Source organism: Mycteria americana, chromosome 7 (genome assembly GCF_035582795.1).
Source record: "Mycteria americana isolate JAX WOST 10 ecotype Jacksonville Zoo and Gardens chromosome 7, USCA_MyAme_1.0, whole genome shotgun sequence".
In the NCBI taxonomy this organism is placed as follows: Eukaryota; Metazoa; Chordata; class Aves; order Ciconiiformes; family Ciconiidae; genus Mycteria; species Mycteria americana.
Window position 1 is genome coordinate 27666727 of NC_134371.1, and position 27485 is coordinate 27694211.

Consider the following 27485-nt stretch of genomic DNA (forward strand, 5'->3'; position numbering starts at 1 on the left):
AATCTGGAGGGGAAAGGATAGCTTGGCCTTTGTGGAGAGGTTTATAGAGTAATTTTGTGAAGAAATCCGTAAGAGTACAGATAAAGGTAATCTGATCAACACAAGGTACTTCAGTTTTCAAAGGGTACCTGAAGATTTGTCATCAGAGGATCTAAATTGTCATGAGATAAGTAGGAAGGTCATTTCACTTATTAATAATGGGAAAAATATCGGAAATAAAGAATATCAATAGATATGGGTTTTGGCTACTTTCAGGGTTGGGATTGTTTGGGGGGATTTTGTTTGGTTTTGGTTTGGGTTTTTTTATTTTTTTTTTACCATTGCAAGTATAGAACAGCACAGTGTCATCTGTCCTGGGACATTTGCTATTGAGCATATCCTTGAATGAATAGAAAGAAGCCTAGATAAGGAGTGAATAGCCTGCCCACAGACACAAAGCTATTCTGGATTCCCCAAAATAAAGCTGTCTTTGTTAAGCTGGCGGAGTGCTTCATGATGAAGACTGGATAGGTGATGAAATACCGTACATTCTATAACGGTAAGTGAAAAGTATTGCACTCAAAGAAAATACAACCATAGTCTGACATGTACAGTTATACTTGGTATCGCTTAGGAAGAATGTCTTGACATAAGCAGAGAAGTTATTAGGAAATAAATCAAATACACAACAGAGAATGCCATTTATAACATTTCAGAACCCCTTACATATCCGTGTCTTGGATACAGCATGCTCAGTCTAAAACCTAGAAAGGTGGTATGTATTAGTAAGGAGTCAGACCAAACCCAAAAATGAGGACTCATCTGTCCTACTGTATTTTCCTAAATCAGAACCAAATGCAATCCATTACTTGCAGGGTATCATTGAACTCAAAACAGAATGAACCTTAAGAATATACAGTCCAGCTACCTGCCCAGAAAGGTAACAAGTATAACCAGGGGCAGGGAACAGTTTGTACCCAAGGAAAAAACAGATAGAATAAGATTCTTCGGGGGGGGGGGGGGGGGGGGAGGGGGGACGGGGACCAAAAGGACACAAGAGATATCCAGAGAGCAATGTCCAGAAAACCTGAGTCGTACAAAGTAGAGAGAGATTAGTTTTTCACTTTGTCGTAAGTCATAAAATAGGAGCATCCAGTTAAGTGATCAGACAGCAAATTCAAAATAAAGTGAAGCACTTCCCCACATAACACAAGATTCAAGAGTACAGTGTGTTGCTGCAGAAGGCTCTGGAGATCACCAATATGAATTGATTCGCAGGATTAGACGCATTGTCAGGGAAAAGGCCTTTGGCAGATGTTGGACAGGATGATCCAGGTGCAACCTTAACCCTTTAAGACTCTGAAGTTGAGGAACAGCATCAGGAAAGGACGATGCTACAGTGCCCTATTCTTACACTTCTCCCTGTTGGACCTGTGCGAATGAGTGCTACTCAAATACTGTATTAGACAGACCGTTGGTCTGACAGCATATGACTGTCCTTGCAGTTTGCTTCAATTCTATTTTTCTGCTTGCTTTCCCATTTTAAAACTGTTTCAAGCGTAGAAACAGTTTCTAGGGCCTATTTGCACACACCAAACTGTAGAAAAAGGAAATACTTCCCTTCTTAGAAAGCTGGAAAAAATGTAAGGTAGAGAATAGAGGCAGACTTTACACATGTTTAAGTATTTCTATTTTTATGAAGTACAGGTAGATTTTCCATGTCCAGACTAGCATTTGTTGCTGAACAGACACCCTACTCATGCTGTAGACCCAAATAAACAAACCAGCAAATACCATTAAATACCTTGCTGTGTTCCAAATGCCACAGGAGCTGCCACAGGCCAAAGACATGAACTCCTAAACTACTGAAGAAAGATGAATTTTCTGCGCAGCCGTGTCCTACGCTTCTTCGCATCTACCAGATGGAATCACTAACCCCTTAGCAAACAAGGAAGACAATTTGTAGGGGATTTGAAAGCACGTCTCTAGTTGCGTCCATCCAGGATTTCAAGAATTAATCCCTCTCCAAGAGCAAATATTGTACCTGGGCTAAGATTCAAGTGGGAAGTGGTTAAGTCAGCAACCTAAAGCATTACCTAAGGAAGCTCAGATTGTCAATGAAGAGGTCTACAATGTCATACTCACATGCTTTGTAAAGACTACAGACTTACATAGAACAGGATGGTTACTGAAAGCAGCTTTATTCTAAAGCTCTTTCTCTATCTTCTCCTTCCTAGGGTTTCAAGCCATCCAGCCTGATAAGAAGCTGAACAGACTAGAGCCATTTATGAAAACAAGACTTTATAAAACACCAAGTCTCTATAAATAGATGCCATTATGAACGACTACCAAACACTAAGAACAATGTATTATTCCCATAATCACAAAGCAGTTTATCTATTATTGTTCCACCAACATCCCATTGGCATGCTGATGCATAACAGTATGTTGCTAGCTAGGACACCTCCCCTCCATAATTTACTTGTAGAGTGAGGCACAACATCCAAGATGTAAGACACATGAACAGAGATTTCAATCAATTTAGCTTTTCTGTTCATGAATGTCCCAAGAATAGCTTCCCCCCCCACCCCATGAATTTGGTCTTGATATTATACACAACAATAAGTGTAATTTTTGGCTTGCAAGCTGCATAAACAGCTGTAGCTTTCCTCTGGGCTGCATCTGTTAGTTTGATTAGAAATATCACATGATATCCTCTCCACTTGCCAGCCTGAACAGCACCCTCCATCTCAGGCAATCTTGCAGTCACAAATCAAGCTTGTTTTTTGCAAACAATCACCAACATTTGCCTGAATATAGCGGCCTGGGTACACAAATTATTCCAAAAAATGAACACAGAACCAGCGTCCCTCAGCTCTTTCAGTGTTCTCCAAATTCCAGCAACATTTTATTAACTGGAGGTGGATTATTTGGAGAGCTTAATCACTACTCTGTTTAATCAACTCTGGCAAACACAAACCAGCCAGCCCTAAAACATGGAAATTCACACATGCCTGTGTTGCTAAAGGAAAGCCAGATCCGGGTTTTAAGAAGTAGGAAAGATACCCCAGAAATGAACCCACAAAATCAACCTGTTCTACTCAGTCACACAGTGCAAAAGCAAAAAAGGAGAAAGCTGGTTTTGGTAAGAGTTTGTGCCGCTGCCACTGGAGGATTATTAAGAGGATAATTTATTATTATTATTCCGGAGAGGAATGAGCATTCCTGTTATACCTGCTACTCCTCTGAGGGCCTGGGAGGTGTGGGTACGTGCGCCATCGCAACCATCTTCAGGGGAGCTTGGAAGCAGCTTCTCCATAACACGTTTCCTAATGCACCCTTATGTCCGGAGAAAGATGCCCACCCCAGCCCCCAAAACCACTTGAAGGACAGCTCCACCTTTAGCAGAGAAACAGCATGACAGCCACCTCTGCACATCAGGTACCTTCATTTTCTCTTCTTCCCTCTGCAGGTTGAAGCAGAAAAGGGGACAATAGAAGTAAATACATAAGCTATAGCAAAAAAAGCTTAGATTGGTCACTAGCATTTCCTACATACCATGGTCCTAAGGAATTTTAATCTAAAATGCTGAAGGTCTTAGCCAGCTAGCCATTATCCTCAAGCATTATTAACCTACTTCGTAACAGCATCAACAGGCAAAACAAAGCCCTTTGTGTAAGATCTGTGTCCACGCTGTAGAAAAACACAAGTATAGCAGCCTAAATTATACACACCCTAAACCCATTCTGATCCTCCTCAGCAGAGCCTGCAGAGTTTTTATTACGTTAATCTCCCAATAATCCTTCATCATGATGACTTGTCATTTAGCAAGCTGCTTTTCTGCAGTAACCAAGGTCACCTGGACTCTTGGTAGGTGCCTTTTCAAGAAGGACCTTCTGTCACAGCAACAGGCAGAAGAAAAAAGTATCTTGCCTTTAGAAATGCTTCAGAATGCCAAGGTGAATCTTTTCATTTTTGCTACAGTTCTCACTTCCAAGAGCTGGACAGAAGGTTTCTTTTCTTACAAAAATGGGAAGGTGGTCACTGACAGCTCTCAGTTACGTATGAAATTTGTACATTAAACAGCTGAAGGCTTTGCTTCATTACTCTGAAGTAGAAACCAGAGTATTATCTTCAACAGGGGTTTTCAGGTTTTTAAAGAAACATGCAACTCCTATTACTGGCTTAAAAACTTAACACAGTAGCAGTCAAAGTATCACAGCAGAAAAAGCCTCCTATTTTCAGCAGTGTCTGAAATACAGATACTGATTTCCTCAATTCAGTAATTTATCCAAAACATCCAAGAATACATCAACCTTTCAAGGGCAGAGGCACTTGTTCAACGTGGCAAGACGTCCTTCGGTCTCAAGGCAGTATTCCTCAGACAGGGCAAGACCAGGTCATATCTGCGGGATATCCAGCTTCAAGCTAAGAGCATTATCCTCCTCCCCCCTCTACACCAAGTCCCACAATGTGGCTGACCAGAAATCCACAATTCGTCAGGAAAACAGGGCACAGAAAAAACACATTTCAGGTTCCCCTCTTTGCTCATTCAGAACAAGATCTCACACACAGACACACAAATAAATGAACCAGAGCATTGTGGGGTTTTAAAAGCAGAACACAGGTTTATTTACAATCAAGTTCTTCTGGGCAGCTGAATAAATAAAAACTTTGCCCCATATACTCTAATTCCCCTCTGCAGAAAGTGTCTGAACAAAAGGCTAGGTTAGAGAGATGCCTGTTGTAGCAACTGCCCCCTAATCTAGCCTCTCCAAAGAACACACTTCCTTAGGAAAACACTGTCAGGAAAGAAGAAAATAAAGTGCAAATAAAAAGGCAATAAAACGCTGGTGGCTTGTCTTGAGGCCCAGACGATGTGGAAAGGTTTGGCTGGATAAAAGTTATGCCAGGTATCTCACACCCAGCCACATCATGGTTTTGGATGCTTAAACAGGGGCAGAGCCAAGACACTGCTCCATAGCACAGGGAAGGCTCCAGCGCAAACAGGAATATTGCACGTGTGCTCAAGAAGGGGGCAAGTGGCCTGGAATTGCCAGCACCAAAACAATGGATTTGGGATTTAACCCCACTGCTCCTCTGCATTCTACTGACAGCCGCCAGGACAGGACGGAAGAGAAAAAGGGACCGAACATCTATATTCTGGTACTGAAGTCACAGTATGACTACATTCCTCATCACAGCAGCACAACAGAAGTTGAACTTCTCTCTCCTCACACCCAGTAACCAAACTGCCTGTGGAATAAAAAGATTAAAAGTCTCCTATTTTGTGATACCCAAGCTGTTGAAGGGCATTTTAACAGAAGGGTACAGAAGTCCTGAAGAATGGACCATTGCCTTAACAACAGGTGAAACTGATGCAAAGAGTTTACGTGACAGTGCTGGAGAACCTGTATCAGGATCAGAGCAGATCTGAATTGAGCTGATGACTCAAAGGCAGAGCTGCCAGAGCCATAGGAGACTCTCTTTAAAAGCTGTTCCAACACTTCAGAACTGCCTAGGACCTGTCCACATTTCAGGATCTTCTCACCCCCTGCCTGAACTAAGCCACAAGAACAGAACACAGGAGACAGGACATGTATTAAGTCAGCATACACAGTAATTTCTTTCCAACATTTCCAACTCAGAAGTGCTGTAGATACATTTGTGTGACAGGGTATTTGGCACAGCTGTCTGGTGAGGAATCCCGCTAGTATCTTCAGCTCCACTTTGTGCATAGATACTGCATGTAAAGGCATGACTAAGTAGCATTCTCCATCCAGAACAGCTAATCCCTTGCTGAGTCCGAGTGCCACAGTGCAGTTACGGCCTTAAGAAGTCTCTGACTCAGGCTCCTTCTCCATTGCTTTAGAACTTTCCTCTGGAAAGTGAGGCCCATGCGCTTGTTAATATCCCGACTCAGGATGGATCAGGGCTTGGGTCTCCATTCTGCTCAGCCACGGACCAGCACCGCCATACACAGAGGCGCTGGATGCTCTGCATTTCACCCTCCGTCCAGTCAAAATTCAGACCACAGGACAGCCTTGTTTCCTTTGTCCACACTGACCACATGGGCACCCGCTGGTGACCATGCGACTGCATTGATAGAAGAACTGAAATGGAAGCCAGGTATAAGTTTACAAAAAAGCTGAATTCCACAACAGCACTTACCATTGGAATGAAATATTATAGTACTCTGACTATCAAAGAAAAAGCACTCTCTCCGCTCTCAGGAGACTCAGGCTTTTAATAAGCCTAAGAGAGATATGGTTTCTTCAGAATATATGAAATGTACTTTATTAGAATTGTATCTCAGTTTAACAAAGCTAACCTTAATTCAATCTAGAGAATACCGCCATGAATCCACAAAGAATCTGCATATTAAAAATTCTCACACACCAATATAAGTTGCAAACCTGTACAAGTACAATTCTTTCATAGCTCAGCAAGATTCACAACCCAGATCCCCACTTTAGATTATGTGGCCAGCCTCTCCTCACCTGTGATGCTTTGCAAGTGTCCTCTCCAATTTCCCAGTGAGCACATTCCAAATGTAGAGGGCCCCATCAGCTGAACCAGCAGCCACATAGTTACCGTCAGGGCTATGAGATCAGAGAAGGTGCAGAAGGCAGAGAACAACTTTCAAGTCAGCAATTTATCAGCACACATCATCATTCCACCTGCAACTTCCTAAGCAAGCAACTTGAGATTAAACAGCCTTTTAAGAGTTATGTGTTACCAGCTGCTAACACTAAGAGGTGAAAGCACTTTGAAATCAGAAAGTTTCCAAGACATTGGATCAACATCTACAGATATACTCTGTCGTGACCAAGAGGTCACCTTGGGCAAATCACAAACTCTGCCCCAGTTTTTCTAGCTGTAAACAGGGACAATGCAGCCAAGCATCAGGAATAATTCACTTTTGCTGGGGAAAGATTTATCAGACATCTTATATCCGACCTTACCTGAACACAACTCTCGTCCAGTCAGAGCCACATTTGAATCCCTGGGCACTGAAAAGTTAGAATCAGATAATTGTAAATTCATTTATAAGAAGATGGACTTCCAGGTTCTCACTAAAGAGCATGGTAAGGATTTCTACATGGTTCAGAATAAGCTCCAGTATCCCTTTATCACAATTCTCATTTCTTGTATACCCTCCTCTCAATCACATCTGAAGACATTTTTTCCTTTACACCAAAGACTTCTAAGCCAAGCTATCTTCTTTAAAGAGGTAAATTAAGAGATTCACCAGAGCAGATCTTTGCTGTTAGACTCTGGAGAACTTTGCTACCAATGTAGAAAAAGAAGTTAGGAGACTGTTCTCTCCATGGAGATACTGAAAAACACTCCAACACTGAGGGCCATCTGCAATCCAAAGTTCTGAAATTCAAGATGTTCTTGTGGAGAACACACTCACCTGAATGTCTGCTTGACAGCACTAACCCGCAGATCAATGATCTTTAGTAGATCATCACGGGAACAGGTCAAAAGCTCTGTTCGCTCTGAGTTCAGGTCCAGAGCTGTGATTCTTCCAAGCAGCTCCAGTTCTTTTACTATGCTTTCAGTCCTAAAGACAGAAAGAAGAAAAAGAAGGGGGGGGAACAAGAAAGAGTAAATCAGAGTACAGAAGCAAAACCACTGCATCAAAGAACTTTGACTTGTCCCACTGTGGAAGAAGAGGAGATAAAGGATTACTGGTTTATTCTCACATTTTGATTCTTTCCCAAGCTAGATCTCACTTTGCGGATAACAGTTCCAGCCAATAGTTAGATACTACTTTCCTCACAACCCCACCCTCTGCAAAACTAACATCTAGAATGGCAAGTACTGATCAATGCAAAGCATTTGCAAGAAAGCAGACTGCCTTTTCAGAAAAGAAACAGCATCCCCCAAAAAAAATCCCAAACCCAAAACACCAAACAGTATAAAAGTAGTAAAAAAAAGTCTCTTTCAATGACCTTCTGCAACTCGTAACAGTCTCATTAGCTTCCAAGCTCAGGAGGAAGAGTTCCCTAGTTCAGATTATACTTGGACAGCAATCCCATAGCCATTCCTACACTATAAGCTCTCTTACAATAGTTTTACCTGATGTCCCAGAAACGAATTTTCTTATCAAAATGTCCACTCATTACACATTGCTCAGTACATACGATGTCATTGCAGCTAGATCCTGCAAACACTGTTTTTATACCTAAAAAGGAATGGTGACACTGAAATTTATACTGTACGAACTGATGAAAACAGAGACAAAAAAATAATCACTATACCACACACACACACACACACACACAGAGCAGTGTCCAAGGAGGGCCACGGGGCAGACAAACTCTGTCTTAGAATAATCCTGACTTAAGTCTTCAACAACCTCTCTGCCCTTCTCAATCTCCTTTGCTGTGGCTAATATCCCTTTAAATGCTCCCATGACAGCTGCTTTACTTTCACTGCATATTTAGACAGCTATAATTTGCTACTGTTAAACGGTCTCCTTGACCTATGTTTGTGGCCTGGGTATCAAGGTAACCTTGAATCTTGACTACTCTCTCAGTGCAAGCACATTTAAGAGCCATTAATAGGAGAAAAGCCAAGGAAATAAGGTGTTTCTCCCAAAGAAAAACCTGGATCCTAGCATTTCCTTCATTTGAGATATTGAAATTTTTGGTACATTTCCAAGAGCCATTTCCATTGGCCTCGGGGTTAAAAACTCTGACCTGGCTCCAAGTTTTTAGTGGAAGACTAAAATACCCACACCCAGACTGGTAAACAAAGAACACTCGCAGAACACAGCTGCAGTTAATGTAATAGCATTAATAGCACTTCCTGCATACACATGATTTCTTACTCTTATTTCAGGTAACAGGCAGAAAGAATCCAATTACTTGAATAACAACAGAAGATGGCATGGCTGCTAGTTTTTGCTTTTTTAGACTAGCAAGAAGATGAAAATCTGGCTGATGTCAGACTTCAGTAGAAGCACATTTACGTTCAGTAGAAGCACAGAACACGGATGAAAGACAAAGTTAGGTTTCCTTACAAACTTTGCTGCGGAGGTCCCAGAGCTTGAGGGTCCGGTCATGACTTCCCGAAACAATGCGTGCATTGTCCAGCAAGAACTTGGCTGACAGAACTTTACCGCTGTGACCTGTCAGGGTGTGCTGAGGACAAGAGATTTACATGGTAAAACTGCACAGTTCCACTTGCTCCCTTTCCTCGTAGCTTACTAGTTCTGCTATTTAACAACTCAAAGACAATCTTAAATCATAATTTGTATGTCTACTGCATTGCTTGGAGAAAAAAAAATTATAGTTAAACAGAGATTAACACTGAGTAGGAGCGTTAAGTACCACAGAGTTCAGCCTGAAGTTGGGAGACACAGGTCACCTTTGGCTGCAGTTTCTCTAGCTACCCAGGGAACCTGTGAGCTCTCTTCCTCAACACTCCATACACCTACGTTTCATGGACAGATGGCAACTGCAACACAGCCTTGCAGGAGCGATGAGGAGGAGTGGATAAAGCATGCTGAAAATGGAAATTGTGCCTTCAGGTTTTTATAATGAGCTTCCCTCAAGGATACAACAGGGTATCTGGTCTCAACTGTTGCTACATCTTCAAGCCTAAAAGCTGAGTCAACCAGAGATTTCAGAGAAACTCCCTGCAGCAGTTTCTGTAACTGTGGGGGGAGGCTCTGTGGGGCCGAGAAGAACATGAACCACATTCACTTTGAATTGCTGAATATTTACATATTTAAATCACAAAAGAAATAATGAATGACTGAAGTAGGAATTGTGAAAAAACAAGAGAGAAATCTTTGGTATATAGTTAGATTTTTTTTAAATACTCAAAGGACTATAAAATTACACAAAGCAATCTGGGCTTGGGAAATACAAAAGAAAAACCCTTAAGAATGGAAAGAAATGGGAGCAAAGTTTGGGGAAAAAAGCAAACCTGATACACAATACAAACTCTGAAAGAACAAATCATCCCATAAAGACCACTTCATCTTAAGAAAGGACACAAACTCCAGAAAGGAGGATCTAAACTTTCACTCTGCATCTCTTCTGCTCTTGCTGCACAGTCATTATGTACAGATATTTGCATTTCAGTAGGGAGTTTGTGGCAAAATTTACTGTGATTTCAGCTTCACTGCCTCCTGCTCACGTGCAAGCCATGACAAACCCATACCACACACACTCGTGAAACAGAGAATGCACTATTTTATCTCAGCAAACAGTGAATGCACTCACCCAAAGCTGGCAGTCACCAAGGACACCAAAAAACTACAGGAAGATATGGTGAAGCCAGATGGATGTTTACAGGGATAACGAACTTTTTGCAGTGAGTAATCTATAGTCTGCTAAACGTTTATTCACTATAATTCACATCCAATAGTAGGTTTTGCAGCCAAACAGAAGCTGCTAAAGAACTGGTATTCTTCACTTTCCTAAATGAGACCCAATGTCTCCACACTGAGAACTACCCAGTGAATTACAATGCAACTGTAATTCGGAATTCTGAATTATAACTGACATGTGAAATGTCAGAAGATTCAGAACAAAGTAACATCTTCGTAAAATAAAAAGTTGAAGAAAAGCGTACATAGGAATGACAATAAAAAACACTCTTAGAAAGCTGAAAAGAAACTTTTCTTTTGGTCAAAGGTGAATCCTTCTTTAAACTAGAGTTAAGTGTTGGAGAAGAACATGAGTACAAAGGAGTTGGGAGGAGAGAAGGAATCTTTCAAAAGACATTGAGAGTAAAGTCAAGCACTTTTAGGTTTGCTGCCCTTAACAGCTAAGCAAAGGACTCCTTTTCAAGAATGCTGCTCCTGACTTAAAACAATAAATCCCTTTTTGTCTGCTGCAAACCCTTCTTCAACAGTCCTCTCCTTGGATTGCAGCTAAAACATTGAAGTGGTTCTCCATAAACCGTGAGAAGCATTTACATTTCCACAGAGGGAGATGTAAAAGTGTTTACGCAGTAAGGTTTTCTAGTGGGGGGGCTGTATTGTGAAAATATGCAGTAACTGGAGTTTCCTGCAAGGCTGTGCAGAGACCAATGCTGTATTTTAGGTCTTGCTGTGAAGACCCTTAAGAGAAATAAAGATCCTGTTAACAAAAAGAATTATTGAAAGTCTCTGTAAATTCCCAACTTCCAAAATTGCCACATTCCCATTAGACAAAACTGGAAATACAAGACAGAAACAGCCTGAGCTTTGCCTTCGAGAGACTCACCCGTAATCGATTGTCATCAACTGTCCAGATTCTGCTGGCAAAGTCATTTGAAGCTGCTAAGAGGTAAGAACCCTGTGAACACAAGATTAATTTAAAACTACTTCTGCAAGTCAATAGGCAAATTAAACTCAAAAGTATTTCCAATAAATCATTAAAACTGTATTAGTGCTATATTGCCAAGGGAAAAAAAAAAGAACAAAACCAAAACCAGAGTAGCATTTACCAGTAAGGAAAGCTAGTGTAACAACTTTCAAAAAGGCTATGGCTTTTTCTTCTCATCAAAACGTGACAGCGATTTGTAGAATCATGACTACAGATAAAAGGAATAACAATAACCAGACCAGAAAGGACATTCTCCTTTCCCTTCTGCTGCAGTGAGGAAGCAGGTTCTAGTTTACCCTCATCTATTGTGGGTTTTTTTTCCTCTTTTTTGATTTTTCACAGGGAAAAAGCCCTGCATCATCTACCCCCACTGGTCAGATAGGCTTCAGAGTGGCATTAGCCCAATTCTTGCAATTTTCATTACAATTCTAACATTTTAAACTAAGATTCCAAAAACTCAATCTGTCCAAGGAGAGATAAATTGACTTGTTCATGGCTTTAGGCTTAGGGCTCTTCCAAGTCATCCATGATGGAGAATGGACACCACAAGATTCATGCTTGCACTCCTGTCCATCTCAAAAGACTTTCCTGAATCCTTAAAGCCCATTAGCATCTCACTTCAAGCAGTTCTCACCTCAAATGTGTTCAAGCAGCTTGCGAAAATTGGAACTAGTTTCTCCTGCAGCTTAGCAGTGCCAGCAAATCTCTAATGAGCTGGTCAGTGTCCAAAGGAAGGATCCTTTTGGGTGTGTATCAATAAAGTTTAGCACATAGAATCACCAAACGGAAGCAATGATGTCAGCTTTGATCTACTGTCTATGCAGTAAAGCACTGTGTTATGGGAGAGGTCTCAGCAGAAAAGTCAGATCACATGTCCAGTTATAACAATCCAAGACCCCAAACTCCTTCAAGTAAGACTGTTGGATGCTGATCCCAGCCATGTCTCCGATACTTCAGGTTAACATGAACTGAACACATCACAAGCTGTCAGCAAACACTCTGCCAGCCACACCATTACTGTGCCGTGACTGGTGAGAAACTGCTGGGAGAAAAGGTCATGGAAGTGCAAGTCTTAGGATAATCAGACCTTTTACTATTCATCACAGACCTCAGCAGAGCACTTAGGGAAATAAACTTCACAGAAATAAAGCCTCAGTGTATTTGCTTCTTTTGTGCTGTTATGCCAGCTTTAGTGGGAAGCTGAAGACTAATTTCTTACTTTAGACAATGCCTAGTGTATTTTATTGTAATTTTATCATAATAGCCCATAACAGCCAATGTCTGAGCTGCCTATCATCTTCTGAATCGTAAAGCAAAAGATGAGAATTACAGACTGCAGCATATCAAATAAAGATCTTTTGTACGATTTTTAACTATTTGCAGTTACTCTCCTAAGTATTAACTCATTTCTTAGGTAACTCTTCAAAGTATTAGAATGGAAATTGATAGCAGAGCACAACATAATTCAGTTAATTTATTCCCAATCACAAACAATGGATATTGCACAGATACTCACAGCACTATCAAATTCTATGCTTGTAATCCCAGCATTGCTACCAGAGAGGGAACCTTTGGGCTCACACCTATCTGCACAGAGAAAGACAAACAAAACTTAAGCAACGGATTAGAACAGAAGCTGACACAAAATGAACTATAATATAAGTTTGTTTAGCATCCCACCATACCCCAAAGCAAAAAAGTTTACCTCCCAAGACTTCCCAAAGCTTAACCCTCCGGTCCATGCCTCCTGTTGCTAGTAACCGGGAGCCAGGGCTGAACTGCACTGCATTCACCTCCCCATCATGTGCATCCTGAGGAGTGGGAGGAACGGAACAGCCACCCAAAATGGAATTAGTATAGACCCAAAAAAACACAAATTAGAAAGCTATAAAACTCAAAGGTTATACAGAACCACAGCTGTAGATCTTTCAGCAGTATGTAGGAAACAAAACCACAGACTGAAACTCTACTATGGTTGATGGTGTACAAACAGAGCAAAAAGGCTGATCCTTATCCAAAGAAAAAAAGCACATAAAGAAAAACACTAGCAAGGACTCAACAGTGATAATAAACTGCCAAAAGCCTTACAATGCTTCATAAGTTTAGGCTTTATAAGGTAAGGCTTTTAAGTTACACCAGAAAAAAAATTAAGGAAAGGACAGAAAACAGTAATAGGTGATATGCTGTAGAAGGAAACTAACTTTTCATTTCTCCATCTAGAGCCAGCCATGGAACATGATCAAATCAGTTCATGCAACCACAGAACACTCAAGTCAGGCTTGAGTTAGGAAAGTCTGCTAGAAAACAGCATAACAAATTAACTGCATTCATTTAGTGTATTGGTGATAATGCTACTTTATATTGGTGATTAAGTAGTACCAGCACAGTTGTGACAGCACCTTCTCTCACAGAGAACTTGGGCTTAAGCTGTGGTTCCTATCTGCAGGTGCAGTGACACCCCTGCATCCCTGCTTTCTCACAGCTTAATGTTTTGAAACTTGAGTTGGCCACTTAATAGCGATTCTTAACCTTTTAAAACATGTGAATTTTAAGATTCCTTCCTTTTTTCCCCCCCCGTTAATTTCACAGCTTTATACTACTTACCCACACAGTATTAGTACCACATTCTTAATTCATTTGCTGCATTCCTTTTTAAGTATTTTCAGTAACTGCTCTTTCAAAATCAGTTTTTCTGGAAACTTGTATTTTTCTGGAACTTGTTGCTTGAACTTGGACTGTCAGCTCATATTTAGGGGTCATCACACTTCAAATCTGATCTTTCTACAAGTGCAGAAGAGCCATTCAGAACAAAACTGGTCAAAGGTCTCGCCTAGAAACTATGCCGATGAATGATGGCTGAAGTAACTACCTTCTCCACCTTCCCAAGCCTGTTCTACTCATCTCTCCAGAAGTGAGCTTGGTCTGCTCCCTTTATCTGCCAAACCTCTGGCAGAGAGTTCTTGCATTCATTCCTGGAATGCTCTGCTGGACCTAGACATGTCCTCACACTCCACCCGGGCTCCAAACACAGGAGCCAAAATGTAACACAGATCATGTCCAGAAGGAACATATGGATTCCCACAAAATGAGCAGGGACTTTTTCCTTCTAATATTGCAGTGCTAACCACACATCACCTCCATCCTGCCACAGTCTGACAGGCTTACTACTGCAGCTGTTCCTACTCCTGCTGCAAGATGGGGAAATGGAATGGGGCAGCATTCTCCACATTGCCAAGACTATGGGTCAGCACAGTCTACTGTGGTTTGCCCCTCCATATTGGGAAGACAGGCCACGCTGCTCTTGGAAGTTCAGATGACATTACAGATCAAGAGAAAGGCGAAAACAACATAACTTCTCACATGGTTCTTGAAAATCTTACATATAGCTTTGCAATACCTTTTATGATGAAATTAGCCAGGATTCTATCTGTTGATCAACTGTGCTTGCTGTACATAGCCAGAGGAAGAGAGAGGTTGCAACATGTACTGCAGCATGAACACCTCCTCTGATGTTCCCTATTCAAGCCAGCTCCAGGCTGTCACTTAAGTTATGACCCTATTCTCACTTAAGGTAACATTGCTACTCCCTCCACCCCATGTCTTCCACTAGAGAAGATGGTAACAGGGCAGGCTAGGAATAGACAAGCCTCCATGCTGCAGTGAGGCACTCTGTTACTCTGGATGAAAAAAAATAAGTCATTTCATATCCATGAAATACCCACATCCAGCACTGGAGTGCCTGAGAAAGCTCAAGAGGAATGTTCAAGCAAGTAGCTGCACTACAAGACAATTTACCACAATATCTTTCATTCAGAAGGCAATGCCCTTCACAGAAATTTAAGTTTGACCTTGTGAGGCCAAAACGACACATAAAGGAGGTCTCAGCTTGAAAACTTTAGATCACACACAACAAATGAAGACACCCCACTACCACAAGCTCCTCTTAACGAGTTCTGTTGGATGACATTCAGTGCCACAACTCCCTTCACTGTGGAGAACTGGAACTGAATTAATCCCAAACTGTCAGCAATCTCTTCCTCAATCACAGCTCTACTATGGCATGACAGAACAGGGACTGCTGGGAGCCAAGAGGGTAATGGAGTGTAATTCCCCTGTGCCCTCAGACCTTTTACTAGTCATCATTGACCTCAGTAAGACAGACATCAAGCACATTAGCTCTGAGAAGCATTTGGGCCAAGAATTAAATGGGATGAATTATGCTACCAAATCAAGAATTCCTTCTTGTTTGGCAACGTTAATAGAAAGAGTTTCAGGAGCTCAGTTCCCACACAGATAGGATTCACTTCCTCCAAATACAGTAAAAGGAATAGTAAAACTGAGAATTCCTTCTATACTTACAAAGACACATATGGCAGTAGTGGGCACTCTCACTTCTTTACTGGCACCTGGATGTGGCTCTACATTATCCTGGGGAGGAGGGAACGAGGACAAAGAACGCCTCCTGAGATGAAACAAAGCAGAAATATTTTAAAACGAGAAGTGAACGCTGTTTCTCTTGATTTCATCCAGATCTGTACCTGTCACTCAACTACACTGTACAAGTAATTAAAAAAAATGGGGGAACAAGTTTTTAACTTTCTTTTATCCCATCTTTCAAAAATTACATTTGTCATATAACACTATATCCACTTATGGCTTCAGATATTTCATAGTACGCCAGATAAGTTACCTGAACTGATTACTGACCTCATTTTGGAGCAGTCATTTTTTTTTTTTTAATAGGAAAGAAAAACATGGGAATGACTGCAACCAAGTACAGCTGGAGAGACTGCAACTCCATCATTGTGTCTAGGGAGACTCAACACCACTGCAGCACTACATCCCAGGCAGCAAAATGCTCCATTCAAAAGATCGAGCTGCACCATTTAAGCAAAGACCATCCACCTAATGCAGAGCTTGACTTAGAAGGACTGCCTCCACTCGGGATACTAAGCACAGAACCCAACAACTTATTGTAAATAACCTTATTAAAGGAGGAAAGTGCAGTGGAAAGTAAGAGCAAACCCCAGGTATTCTCTCCACAAAGAGGGGCTCATTGCCTCTCTAACTGTAGACAGTTTCTAGCCAGTGTTACCAATATTTGAAATCTAATCAGGATAATGCAGCTGGGTTCCGCGTTACTTCAATGGAATACATTCACATGCTGGACTATGAGCGGATAATGTTTTCACCTGGCAGCATCAGAAGATTGATGTCCCAAAAGGGGAGACTCAGACAGACTGGAGGGAAAGGTCAGAGGTCAGCACACGGCAAGATGGAAGAAACAGGAAGTTGAGGAGAACAAAAAAGAAAAAAAAAAGAAAGGCAGAAGCTAGAAGAAAGGCTGAAATTACTTGTTTGTATTCCTTGCATCACCAAGATTTTGGTGTACATTGAAACCAATATACAAAACAAAGACGTGAAAGTGTTCTAACCTACCCAAAGATATTAGTGATAGAGTCCAGAAGGCCTCCAGCTGGCTGGGAGAGTCGCTTACTGAAGGAGGGGAGGACAGGTTTAAACCTTGTGAATAGCTTCTCCACATAAAGATCAATACAAACACATTTCATAGTAATAAGTCTCTGGAAAGACTCCCTCCCCTGCAGACCCAGTCTAAAGACAGAAAACACTAAAGGCAGGCATCAGTTCAAAAGTCACTAGTAACTACAACTCAGAACATAATTTGTGAGTGAAGTTTCTTCAATTTCCCTCAACCTCTACCCTGTGAATTACTGGTTTTAGATATAACAGTCTGCCAAGTCTGAAGTTTCAACCAAATTAATCCATGTTCTCATGTAACTATATCTTACTTTCCACTCACTGCTATTTTAGAGGAAGAAAAAGATGCATTGAATCTAGGCGAAGATACTTTTGGCATTTCAGCTAAATCAAAACACGCAGCTACTTGTAAAGTCACATTGATATCTTGTATAGTAACAGCGATATAATACAATAGGCACTGCAATATCCATTTTATTGTCTATTTTGCTTTTAAACCTTTGGTTTTAAGATTAGACACAGATTTTTCAGACACTAGTTTAATTTATTTAAAACAGCAAAGGAAAAACAGAGCATATCTAGAGCATGGTAACAGAGAACACAGCACATGAGTTTCATACTGCTCTCGTGGAATTACTAAACTGTGTTCCAGCTAAAGGCAAGTAAAACCTGTAAGTAACATTCCCAACATTGTTCCAACTCTTATATCCCTTGCTCTTCCTCAATGACATGATAAAAAAAAAATCTCGGTCTACAAACCTGGATGTTCGGCTGACAGCTCGCACTGGAGATGTCTCCTCAGCTGTGTCAGAGGTTTCATCTGCAAGCACTTCAATATCATCATCCCTGCTGAAGTGAGAGAAAACACCTCATTTTCAATCAGCCAGAGCTTCCTATGGAAACCACCCACTGATGTATAGGAACTGAATGGACAACACTGTTCCAGGGTCTGTTGGTGTCTGCACCCAACCCGCATCTAGGTTTACTTAGCTGTAGTAACATGTAGGTAGATCCAGATGACACACTGATCTAGCTGTCGCTGCTAGAGATACTACATTCAACATACAATGTCTGAAAACAAGTACATGCAGCACCTAAATTTCAGGTTTTTCTTTCCAGCTGCCAATTACACTCTTCACTGACAACAAGGCGGGATTGCGTGCCCTCCCCCTCCCCCACATTTGGGTTGACAAGCATCCTTTCCAGATTCTCTTTACTACAGGCATTATATTTCAGCTTGCAGCACTACACACAGCATTATAAGGACCTATCACATCTGAGCAAGACTTTGCTACAGAGTGAACTATATTTGCTGGAACAGTTACAGAACAGCAAAAACATGAGTTATTGCAACCCCAAATACAGGGGACATCCTATTTTCACAGCACCTTGTTTGCTTTTCCAAAACAAGGAAGTATTAAAAAAAGCACAAGAGTTTGAATTTTCCTTCTTCATCCACACCAAAGATACCCGGATACTTTCTATACTGTTGTACTTCAGGTACTGCTCCATTAAGTACAAAGGATGTTTTGGTACATTTCATTGAAGTGTTGGTGTACAACTGAACAGAAGTGTGAGGTTCCAATACATATATCATAAATTAATCCAGCTAAACTACTCAGCTAATGCTAAAAGGTTTTTCCCCATTAGTCATTGTGGGCTCTGACAGTCTAGTATTTTTTCCTTCAATGACGATTTTTCCTCCACTGCTGATTTTGCAGGACAGACTATTTTTAAACACAATCAACTTGATGCCATTTGACTGAACAGGAAGTTTAAATTCAGCATTTAAGTAGGAATAAACCAATTCCTGTCATCAGGTAACACTCAGCTGCAAAAGAATTGAAGAGGATACTCTCATACTCTGATTGAAAGTATGAGGCTGATATTTCAATAAAACACTATCAAGTTCTGCTGATATTTCTTTTTTTAAAATCTAAAGTTTGAGCTATTAAAATTGTATGTAGCAAAAAAACCTTTCCATGTTAACTTAACATATTTTTGAAGTGAATATAAACACCAGGGCACACTCCTTGAAATGCTGCAATTTTCCCCTTCAGTAAGCAGCACATTTATACAATACAAACCCTCTAAAATTACAAAACCAAAAAGAAGGAATCAAAAACATCTGTGAAGCAGAGTTTGAGTAATTTACAGAAGCAATTATTTTCTAGATTTTTTTTAAAATAGGCTTCTTTTTAACCTCTCAGTGTCTCACATCAAATTATTTATGAAACACTGAGACCATCATTCCCACCAAAAGAGGAAGTAAAATATTCAAGCTGTTGTGCTACAGCTAGCTCTGAGCTCAGCTCTAAGATAGGAAGGTCTCACTTTGGGTAATGGAGAGGAAGAAGCTTAACAGGGAAAGTGGCCACAGACATTACATGTGTGTTTCCTCTCCCTGTGCAACATTATTTACTGAAAAGTATAATATTCTAAGATATTCCATGTGCGTTTACATCAAGTAACATGGACAAAAGGGATGTCACTATTCTTACGAGCTGGGAAGACTGTCCTCTGGCTGGGGACTGTCCACTGGCCTGTGACACAGAGGTCAGCAGTAATCTTGTCATGGAGAGTCACACCTCAATAAGCTAAGGGAATGGAAGCATTTAAACATTTCTTAAAAAAATGCAAAGCAAATTGTGCTAACTAGTTGTATTGTTAATTGCAGTTTCAATTTTCCTTCCAAATGCTACAAGCTCTCTCATACTCCCCTTATACATGCTCTTCCTACCTACCCCAGATTTTTGCATGGGCCCTCTTCCAGAGCAGATGCACACGTGATGGGAGCAATGTAAGGACATGCAGCACAGAGACCTAACGTGATTACACGATGCTAATACAAAGATAATAAATATCAAGAAAAAGCCTGCACACTGCTCTGGCAGTGTGGTCTGCAGACTGTGTCAGCTGATTCCAGTAACAATGCAGCAGGTGTAGTTTTTCTGGATTTGGCTAACCCAAGTGCTAGTAACCTTATCAACCTCGTGCAAAGCACCTATACCATTAACTGCCCACTTCAGTCAGCTGATTAAATACCACCCAGGAGTAAACATAGCAGCAAATATCCATGTGCTGCTGCTGAAAAGAACAAGAGACTAGAGATATTTGTCTCTGGCTTGCCAGGAAAAGTGACTCCACATCTATCTATTTTTCCTACAGAATAAATCTCTCCCAGTATGGAAGCGATTAATATACTTTCACCCACCTTAACTCACTCAGTACCTGTTCCTACAGGAAATCCTTGATCCTATTTGTAGTCTAACACTTAAAAATGTAGGCATCTCAAGAGCATATTGCTCCATGATTAAAGAACTATTTTGAAGACCAAAGGCACCACATAAAAAATGTTTTCATGCTGAGATAAGAATATATATTCACCATATGAACCATTCTTAGGACTTTCAGTCCTAAGAAACAAGTCCTAAGAAACAATTGATGTCCAAGCATCTATTTTTAGTCATAACAGAGCTACTTCTTCTGGAAGTTCAAGTAGGGAGAGTTACTGTACATTTTTTACTTTACACCAAAGTTTTAACACTCCTCTACATCACCAAATTTAGAAATAACAAAGATACCATTTATCATGCATCTGCATAGAACTGAAGCATGAAGTGATGAAGGAGACTCTGTAAATCAAGACCGCTTACGGTTCAACAGGCAGGGGTTCTTTGGCAGCTTCTGCTAGCTCCTTCTGCAGCCTGGCTTGTCGTCTCCTAAGAAAAGGAAAACAAGGTTATTTTAAAGGCTTCCTTAATCCCATTCCAAAGGTTACCCTGCACAGTTTTGATGGGCTTTTTAAGATTTCGGGGGGGGGAAGAAAAAAAGAAAAAACCCAACAGACCACTGCCCTAATTTTACGCTGCTTTTCAAGACACTCAGTGCAGGAGAGGCAGTTTTCTTACTGTGAATAGCGAAGCATAAGATCAATTGAGTAAGGCAATAAGGTGAAGTGTATCTATGGCCCTTTATGACCCATATGAATGCACACTTGCTCAGAGTGCAAGAACTTGCAAAAATAATAATTATGTTAGTAAAGATAATACAAAACTGCCAAGTGCTATGAGACTTGTCTTATAGCTCTTGGTCTCCAAGTATTGTTAGTTGGCAAGTAAGCTGAAGCAATTCAGAAGAATAAGAAAAATTATTTTGCAAGGGAAAAAAAAGTACGAACTTATATTTGCAAGTTATACATAGCTCAGTCATGGTAGCTTCTCCTTTTAGCAGAATGCAAAATACACTTAAATTGGTTAAGTCAAAAAAAGGATAAAACTAGGAGTACTATCAAGATGCAATGTGAACAAGTCCAAATCTAGTACCAGCAAAAAACCCCAGCCTCCATCTGATTTATGATCTTTAGGCCGTAGTTAAATGTTGCTCAAGAAACAAAAGAACATGTTTTATCCATTTAAAAGACAGGAATGTCTTCACAAAGCATCCATCTGTGATGGCCAAAAGAAGGAACACAAAGTTCTGGACTCTCATTGTGTTGTGCAAGAATACAGAGATCAAAACTAAATCTGTTTTTATCCTATGCACTCATAAGTATTCAAAAATACACTGGGAAGTAATTTATCAAATAGAGGTCATCAATCTCACCTTGAATCCTTTTCATTTTCTGCATTCAAACGATTGGCTTCTTGTGCTTTCTCTGCCATCCAACGCGAGACCAGCTCCTGGTTGTCTTCAGTAGTTTTCCTCAGTTTCTCCTCCAAGGCATTGAAGGTGATCTGGAGAGCATCATATTCATCTTTCAGTGTCTGATTAGCTCGCTCAAGATCTTGCAGTTTGCTACGCAATTCCTGGCACTCTGTTTCCAGTTCAGAGATCTTTTGCAAATACTCTGCAATCCTGGAACAGCAACAAAATACACAAAACAATGATTATATCCTTTGGAACCTATACCATCCACCACTGTGCTATTTGTACAATGCCTAGCAAAGGAATTTTTAGCCCACGGCTAGGGCTCCTAGAGAATCTTGTAACACTAATAAATAACTCAACCAGAAGTCTGGGTCTCATACCAACCACACAAACAAAACAGTTCCTACTCACTTTGCTTCATTCATCTGCATCTCTTTCTCCTTCTGCTGCATTTGGTTATTCAGATCAATTACAGACTGGGCCAACTAGGGAGAGGAGAAAATTACATTACAAAATGCAAGGATGCCAGCTGGGTAACACACTAAGCAGCAACCAGTAAGAGTACAGACCAGTCTAACATCACAAGCAGGAAGCATACCTTTCAGGTCTTCTTTCACAGCTTTCTATACAGATCTGTCTACTGCCCCTATCACACAGGTCATTACATCAGGAATCTACTTTCAAATATGAGTTGTCAAAAAGTTATTGTCCTTTGATATTTCACTCCCTTCCCTCAAAAAGTTTCTTTAATAAAGTCACATCAAACAGAATGCATATTAGGAAGAATTTTTTTTTTTTTTTTGAAGTCGTGGAAAAATCAATACAGAAACTAAAAATTGCCAAGTCAGTGAACAAACACATGAATACTAACAACCAAGCAACAGAGCTTCCTGTTACCACCAGGACAGCTGCTACAGGAGACATGTAGCTCACATATTGTAAACACAGGTTTCATGAAGAGTTTTCCCACAAAGAAAGTTGCTGGTGGAGTCTCTGCAGTGCACAGGAAATAGAGGGGCAGAGGCCAACACTAATGAGCTGTTGCTGCCAGCTCACAACTACCCAGTCAGTAAGCGGCAGCAAGCACCACAGCGTGCAGAGCCTCGGCTGCCCAGGGAGAATGAAGACTGAGTTTTGAGAAGAGTGCCTGCCTATGTAGATGGCTTAGGATACCAGGTTGGGGGGAAAGAAGGAATTTTCACTGCTTTGACTAGTCAGTACACACCTCCTGTAGAAAGCTGTCTCCTCTTTGGAAAGCTCAGTATTACTGACACTGGAGCTTCTCCACAACTCCAGTGAGGTGTGATCAAAGGAGCATGATAACATTTTCCAGGTCACTCCCACCTTCTCCCTATGAAAGTCTGCAGTACCATTCAAGTACTAGCTCCTGAACTCATTCAATCCACTGCTGTGGTTTTTAAAAACACAATTCTGCCAATGAAGCCTCCACACCTTCCCTAAAAAAAAACAAAAAAAGGCAGCTTTTCCTCTCTTCCAGGCTCAAGCCTCACAGCTTACAGGACTCCTGGGCTCCCTGCTGCATCTACATGGCAGAACCAGTACTCCGTTTTCAGTCTAACACCATGGCACTTTCAACCTTTGCTTGCGCTTGCTTATTTTGTCCACTTTTTTATAGCAGTGGTGCTGCAAAGTGAGAGAGACAAACAACACACAGCCACCTATTCTCTCACTCATTCAAAGTCTTTTCAGTGTAGAGCTGGTGGTCGTGCACAGCACTGCAAACTGGATCAGTTCCTTCCTCCTCTAACAAATACAGTTAAAAACCTACTTGCGAAACAAAATTAAGCACTTCTTAAAAATCATGCTATGCTGACAACGTAAGCTCTTATCTCCTGGCTGTCAGTTTTAAAGACCATCTCTGGTTTATTTTAATCATCAACATGGGGAACTTTAAAAGGCTGTATGTGAAATGAGGAAAAAATGATGATGAATAAGCTTGGTAAAATTAAGGTCATAATCACAAAGGGCTACGTATGAACCATACAGAACATGAGAGGACTTGCTAACCTCGCCACGTTTCTTATGTAGCTCTGTCAGCTCCTCTTGATGCTTTATCTTCAGCTGTGCCAGTTCCTGCAACTGAGCATCATTCCACGTGCCATCATGTCCTGGACTGGAGTTTGAGAGAGAGGAAGAAGAGATGTCACAAACTAGAATCCAATTGCTCCTGTGCCTTTGATCAGTTAATCTCAGGACAAACTCCCTTGGATTTTCTAAACTACATTAGAGATACAGGTCTTTCATAACTAATTAAACCACATCTAGCTCCCCCACAACACGCTTCTTGCCAACCAAAATGCCATTATATAGTACTGGAAAATTAATTTACTGAGGACTCGATTCGCCTTTTTGTACATTTCTAAAATAGAATTCAAACACAGATGAAAGATAACTAGCCTTTGCTTAAATTTGCATGAAGACAACTGAGTCTTAGAAGTACACTCTCCAAATTCTGGAAGAATTACAAATATTTTACCACCTCAAATTTATTTTGGAGAGAGCTGGTGGACCTTGAAGATGTGAGACATCTGGAGACAGCATAATACAGGGCACAGAACCAAAAGCCAGGGAATCAAGGGTATATTCCCAGGCCCTTGGGTTTATAGTCCCAGCTGTTACAAGTCACTTCTCCATTGTCCCAACTATGTTCCAGCCTTATTGTGTAAAGGTTTTGGGGTGTTTTTTAACTGTGTTATACAACACAGTGGTACTGTAACGTAATCTGGAATTTCTACGCACCAGAACACCACACATATTAACCCCCAAACAATTATGATTGTAACATTTATCATTCACATCTTTGAAAGCATAGGGGCAGGAACAGAAGTCAGTTTTTTAAAAGCATATACACACATATATGTATCACACACACAGACTTTGAGCAAGTTAGCAGCTATATTATAAATTACAGCTTTTAAAAATAATAATTTTAAGTTCATTACTATTATACCAGACAAACAGAACAAGCATCTGTTTCTGCAGTCATTCTGTGTTATAAAAGTCCAATGGGAAACAGATAATTTATTCAGAAGCTGAAAGGTCTCACAGAGGTATCAGTAACTTAATGCTCTTCTCAAAAAACAAACAAACAACAAAACACCTTACTGAACTAACGCTGCACTAGAAGACACTGCATTTCCAAAAAACTGTGTCCAAACAGACAGGAAGCCAAGTCCTATGGTAATATCCAACATGTCCTATAACTCTGGCCATGCATACCTCTATAGCCCAAACTAGATACTCCTCCTTGGCCTTAAGATAAGTAAAAGCATTTTTCCTCAGCTATCTAGGATTAGGAAATTCATTCTTTTTCAAAAAAACTGTCATATACTGAGGACAGTATCAGAGTTCAACTTAGTATTTACTTTGAAGATGCTGTTTCTGTGCATTTCTTCTCATCCTCGTCTACTCCAGCCTCAGCTCTTCAAGTAGGTGTTCAGCCAGAATCAAATTCCCATAAAATACAGATGGTTCAAGACAACTGCGGTGATCAGAAAGCTTTTGAGAACTTTTACACGGGTGTTAACTCCAGACTGCTGGCCAAACGCTGACTTATTGCCTGCAATTCCTGTAAAATCAGGAGTTCTTCTTTCCTTACTAGTAATAGTATACAATAGCCTTAAATGTATTTGTTTTGTAGCCCAATTAGACATGCATATACAGTTTTGCATTATATAGCAAAAAGAGCTTTGGAGGAAGCAATTCCTACAGAAGCAGGAAATTCTGAGCTACTGCCCTGCCTTTTCGTCAGTTACACCAAGAGCAGAACCCAACAGCCTTTACCTGCTGGGATTTACATGCTGTCCAGACAGAGGACACACTACTAGCATGCTGGTTTGCTGTGGATTCAAATGCTGACAGAATAAGCAGCATGACCCCTGCCTGCTGCACTAGAGTGCTATTCCCAGGTTAGAGAGGAAGTTTCCTGAAAAAATCCTGCTAAAAGCAGGCAGAAGACATTCTTTTTAGCATAGAGTGCTTATTTAGGACTGGCACTTCACAATCATGATTTTCTCTATTCTCCCCTTCTACGTGATAACACAGATTGAAAGAAACTAAGATGTTGTTTTCTCCCTGCAATGCTTGAGATCAGACAATTTCAAGAGTCAGACCATAATCATTAGGAACTAATATCAGGCAAACCTTATAAGCATTACAAGGCAAACAGATCAGAAGCAGAAGCTCATTCTGGTCCACCTCCATACCTTGAGTTAAATTAATTAATAAATTATTTTCTGTCCAAAACTTGGTCAGATCTTTCTGCACTGTATACTGTAAACATATTGTAACTTTATCACATGTTTAGAGTTAATTTATTTTTAGTTCAACAGATTTCCCGGTTTGTTTTATTCCAAGTTACTGTAGTAACTTAGAAGTTGTTTATGTAATGCATCAAACAATAGTTTAAGGTTACTGTGTGCATGACAGACAGCCAACTGACAGAAAAGGAATTTTAAATACCTGATCTCATGTCTGCTCTGCATGTCATATTTTTCTGCTTGAAGCTTATCAGCCAGCACCGCATGAAGGTCTGACTTCTCTAGTAGCTTGTTATCTGAAAGGGCAAAAAGTACAATTAAGAAGATAACCAAAAAGCAAAACCAGATTCCCACCCTCTTCTTCTACCAGCTAAGATCTAGTATCTTTTATTCTGACACAACCAAATATTACGTAAGCCTCCACCATATTAGTGTGCGCTCCTCTCTGATGTCAGCAGGCTAAGACGGCATTCAGCTACAACTCCAAGAATTCCTCACTAATCCAGATGCTGTGTGAGACTGGTCTTATTAAAGTTTAGTAGAGAGACTGCTCAAGTGTATTCCTGTCTTCTAAAACAGAAGGAGTTCAAAGCTCAAACTTTTTATAGCCCCTCAACTGATAGCAACAAGGAAACAGACTTGTCAGAGAACTGGTCACATCCAACACTGCACACAGCCCCGCCGAGGTTTGTTTGCTCCCCCCCCCACCCGCCCCAGCACCTCAGAGTGTGAGCCAGCAGCATTAGGTGACCCTCCACTTCCATTCGCTCCTGTCACAGTTGAGGCAGGAGAGAGATGGGCAAGTAAGCACTGGATAGAAAGTGCTGGCCCCTAATAGCACCAAATTTTACAAAAGATCATGAACATGGTCAATAGCACTATTGTTCTCAATTCCACAAACATCTGAGCCGGAATTGTGCAGACAATTTAGACATTCAATCACTGTCCACAGCACAAACTCGGTTTAACCTGTGAGAGAACTGAGAGAAGCAACTACTTATTTTCCTCAATAATGTAGAAACCCTAACTTTTCTCCATTTTAACAAACATCTCCCAACCACTTTTCTGAAAATGGCACACGCAAGGCCTCAGGGGCCCTTTACCGCCGCGTTTTTCCCACTTTCCGAGGAGAAGGGGGAAAGAAAAGCGCCTCTCGGCCTCAACCCCGCCGCGAAAGCCGCGCCGCTGCGACCCGCTTACACTGCCCGATGATCTCCTCGAAGGCCTGCCGCTGCAGCCGGTCCCGCCGCCGCAGCTCCGCCGCGATATGCCGCTTCCAGGGGGGAAAGCCGGCGGCGCGCAGCCCCGACGCCATCTCCGCGGCGCGGCGGGAAGGGGCAGCGGGGCCGAGCACCGCCCGGGCCGCGGCCCGCGAAGGGCAGCCGAGGGGAGGTGAAGGCGGGCAGGAGTGCCGGGAGGCGGCGGAAGGCCGGTACCCGGCTCGCGGCGGGGCGAGCGCAGTGGCGAGGAGCGCCCTCTCAGAGCCGGGGCTCGGCCCCCAGCCACCGCCCCACGCCCGCCATGGCGCTGCGGCCGCGCTCTGTCAGGGGCCCTCACTCCTCAGCGGCGCACCGCAACGGCGACAGCGGCTGCCCCGCCACTGCCTGGCGCCGCCCACCCGCCCGTCTCCGGCACCGCTACCCCCCCACCGCCCTTGCCCTTGCCCCCACACCGGGCAGCGCCGTGCTGAGGCCGCACTGCAAGCGCGGGGTCAGCCTCCACCGCCGGGCAGACAGACACCCTT

General features: G+C 41.6%; 1 protein-coding gene and 2 non-coding genes across 8 annotated transcripts; all 3 read right to left on the reverse strand.

Annotated features, from left to right (window-relative positions):
- Positions 1-5577: 5577 nt before the first annotated feature.
- Positions 5578-27325, reverse strand: ATG16L1 (autophagy related 16 like 1). Of its 6 annotated transcripts, none has more exons than XM_075507521.1 (19): positions 26942-27325; positions 25944-26037; positions 23490-23595; positions 21873-21946; positions 21417-21668; positions 20468-20533; positions 17571-17657; positions 16752-16808; positions 16505-16552; positions 15672-15774; positions 13018-13123; positions 12829-12899; positions 11211-11282; positions 9014-9134; positions 8068-8173; positions 7400-7549; positions 6945-6992; positions 6480-6581; positions 5578-6092 (listed from the first exon to the last, which is right to left on the reverse strand). In XM_075507521.1, exons 1-19 carry the CDS (start codon positions 27054-27056, stop codon positions 5999-6001), a joined length of 1872 nt encoding a protein of 623 aa, XP_075363636.1. In that variant the 5' UTR covers positions 27057-27325; the 3' UTR covers positions 5578-5998. The 6 variants fall into 6 exon arrangements, with proteins under 6 accessions (XP_075363636.1, XP_075363635.1, XP_075363638.1 ...); XM_075507520.1 differs by having other exon boundaries at positions 17571-17660; positions 26942-27324; XM_075507523.1 differs by lacking the exon at positions 16505-16552 and having other exon boundaries at positions 26942-27323.
- LOC142413249 (small Cajal body-specific RNA 6) lies at positions 12159-12421 on the reverse strand. Its single transcript, XR_012776713.1, has one exon.
- LOC142413248 (small Cajal body-specific RNA 6) lies at positions 15190-15460 on the reverse strand. The gene has a single exon (XR_012776712.1).
- Positions 27326-27485: the final 160 nt, after the last annotated feature.

What these genes read in the sequence shown, in the direction of transcription:
- ATG16L1 (XM_075507520.1), bottom strand. Translation starts at nt 27,056, where the DNA reads ATGGCGTCGGGGCTGCGCGCCGCCGGCTTTCCCCCCTGGAAGCGGCAT. An exon ending in TTGATGACAATCGATTACGG is followed by an intron (nt 9,135 to 11,210) that starts GTGAGTCTCTCG and finishes TCTTGTCCTCAG; the next exon opens with CACACCCTGACAGGTCACAG. An exon ending in ACACTTGCAAAGCATCACAG is followed by an intron (nt 6,093 to 6,479) that starts GTGAGGAGAGGC and finishes CTTCCATTTCAG; the next exon opens with TTCTTCTATCAATGCAGTCG.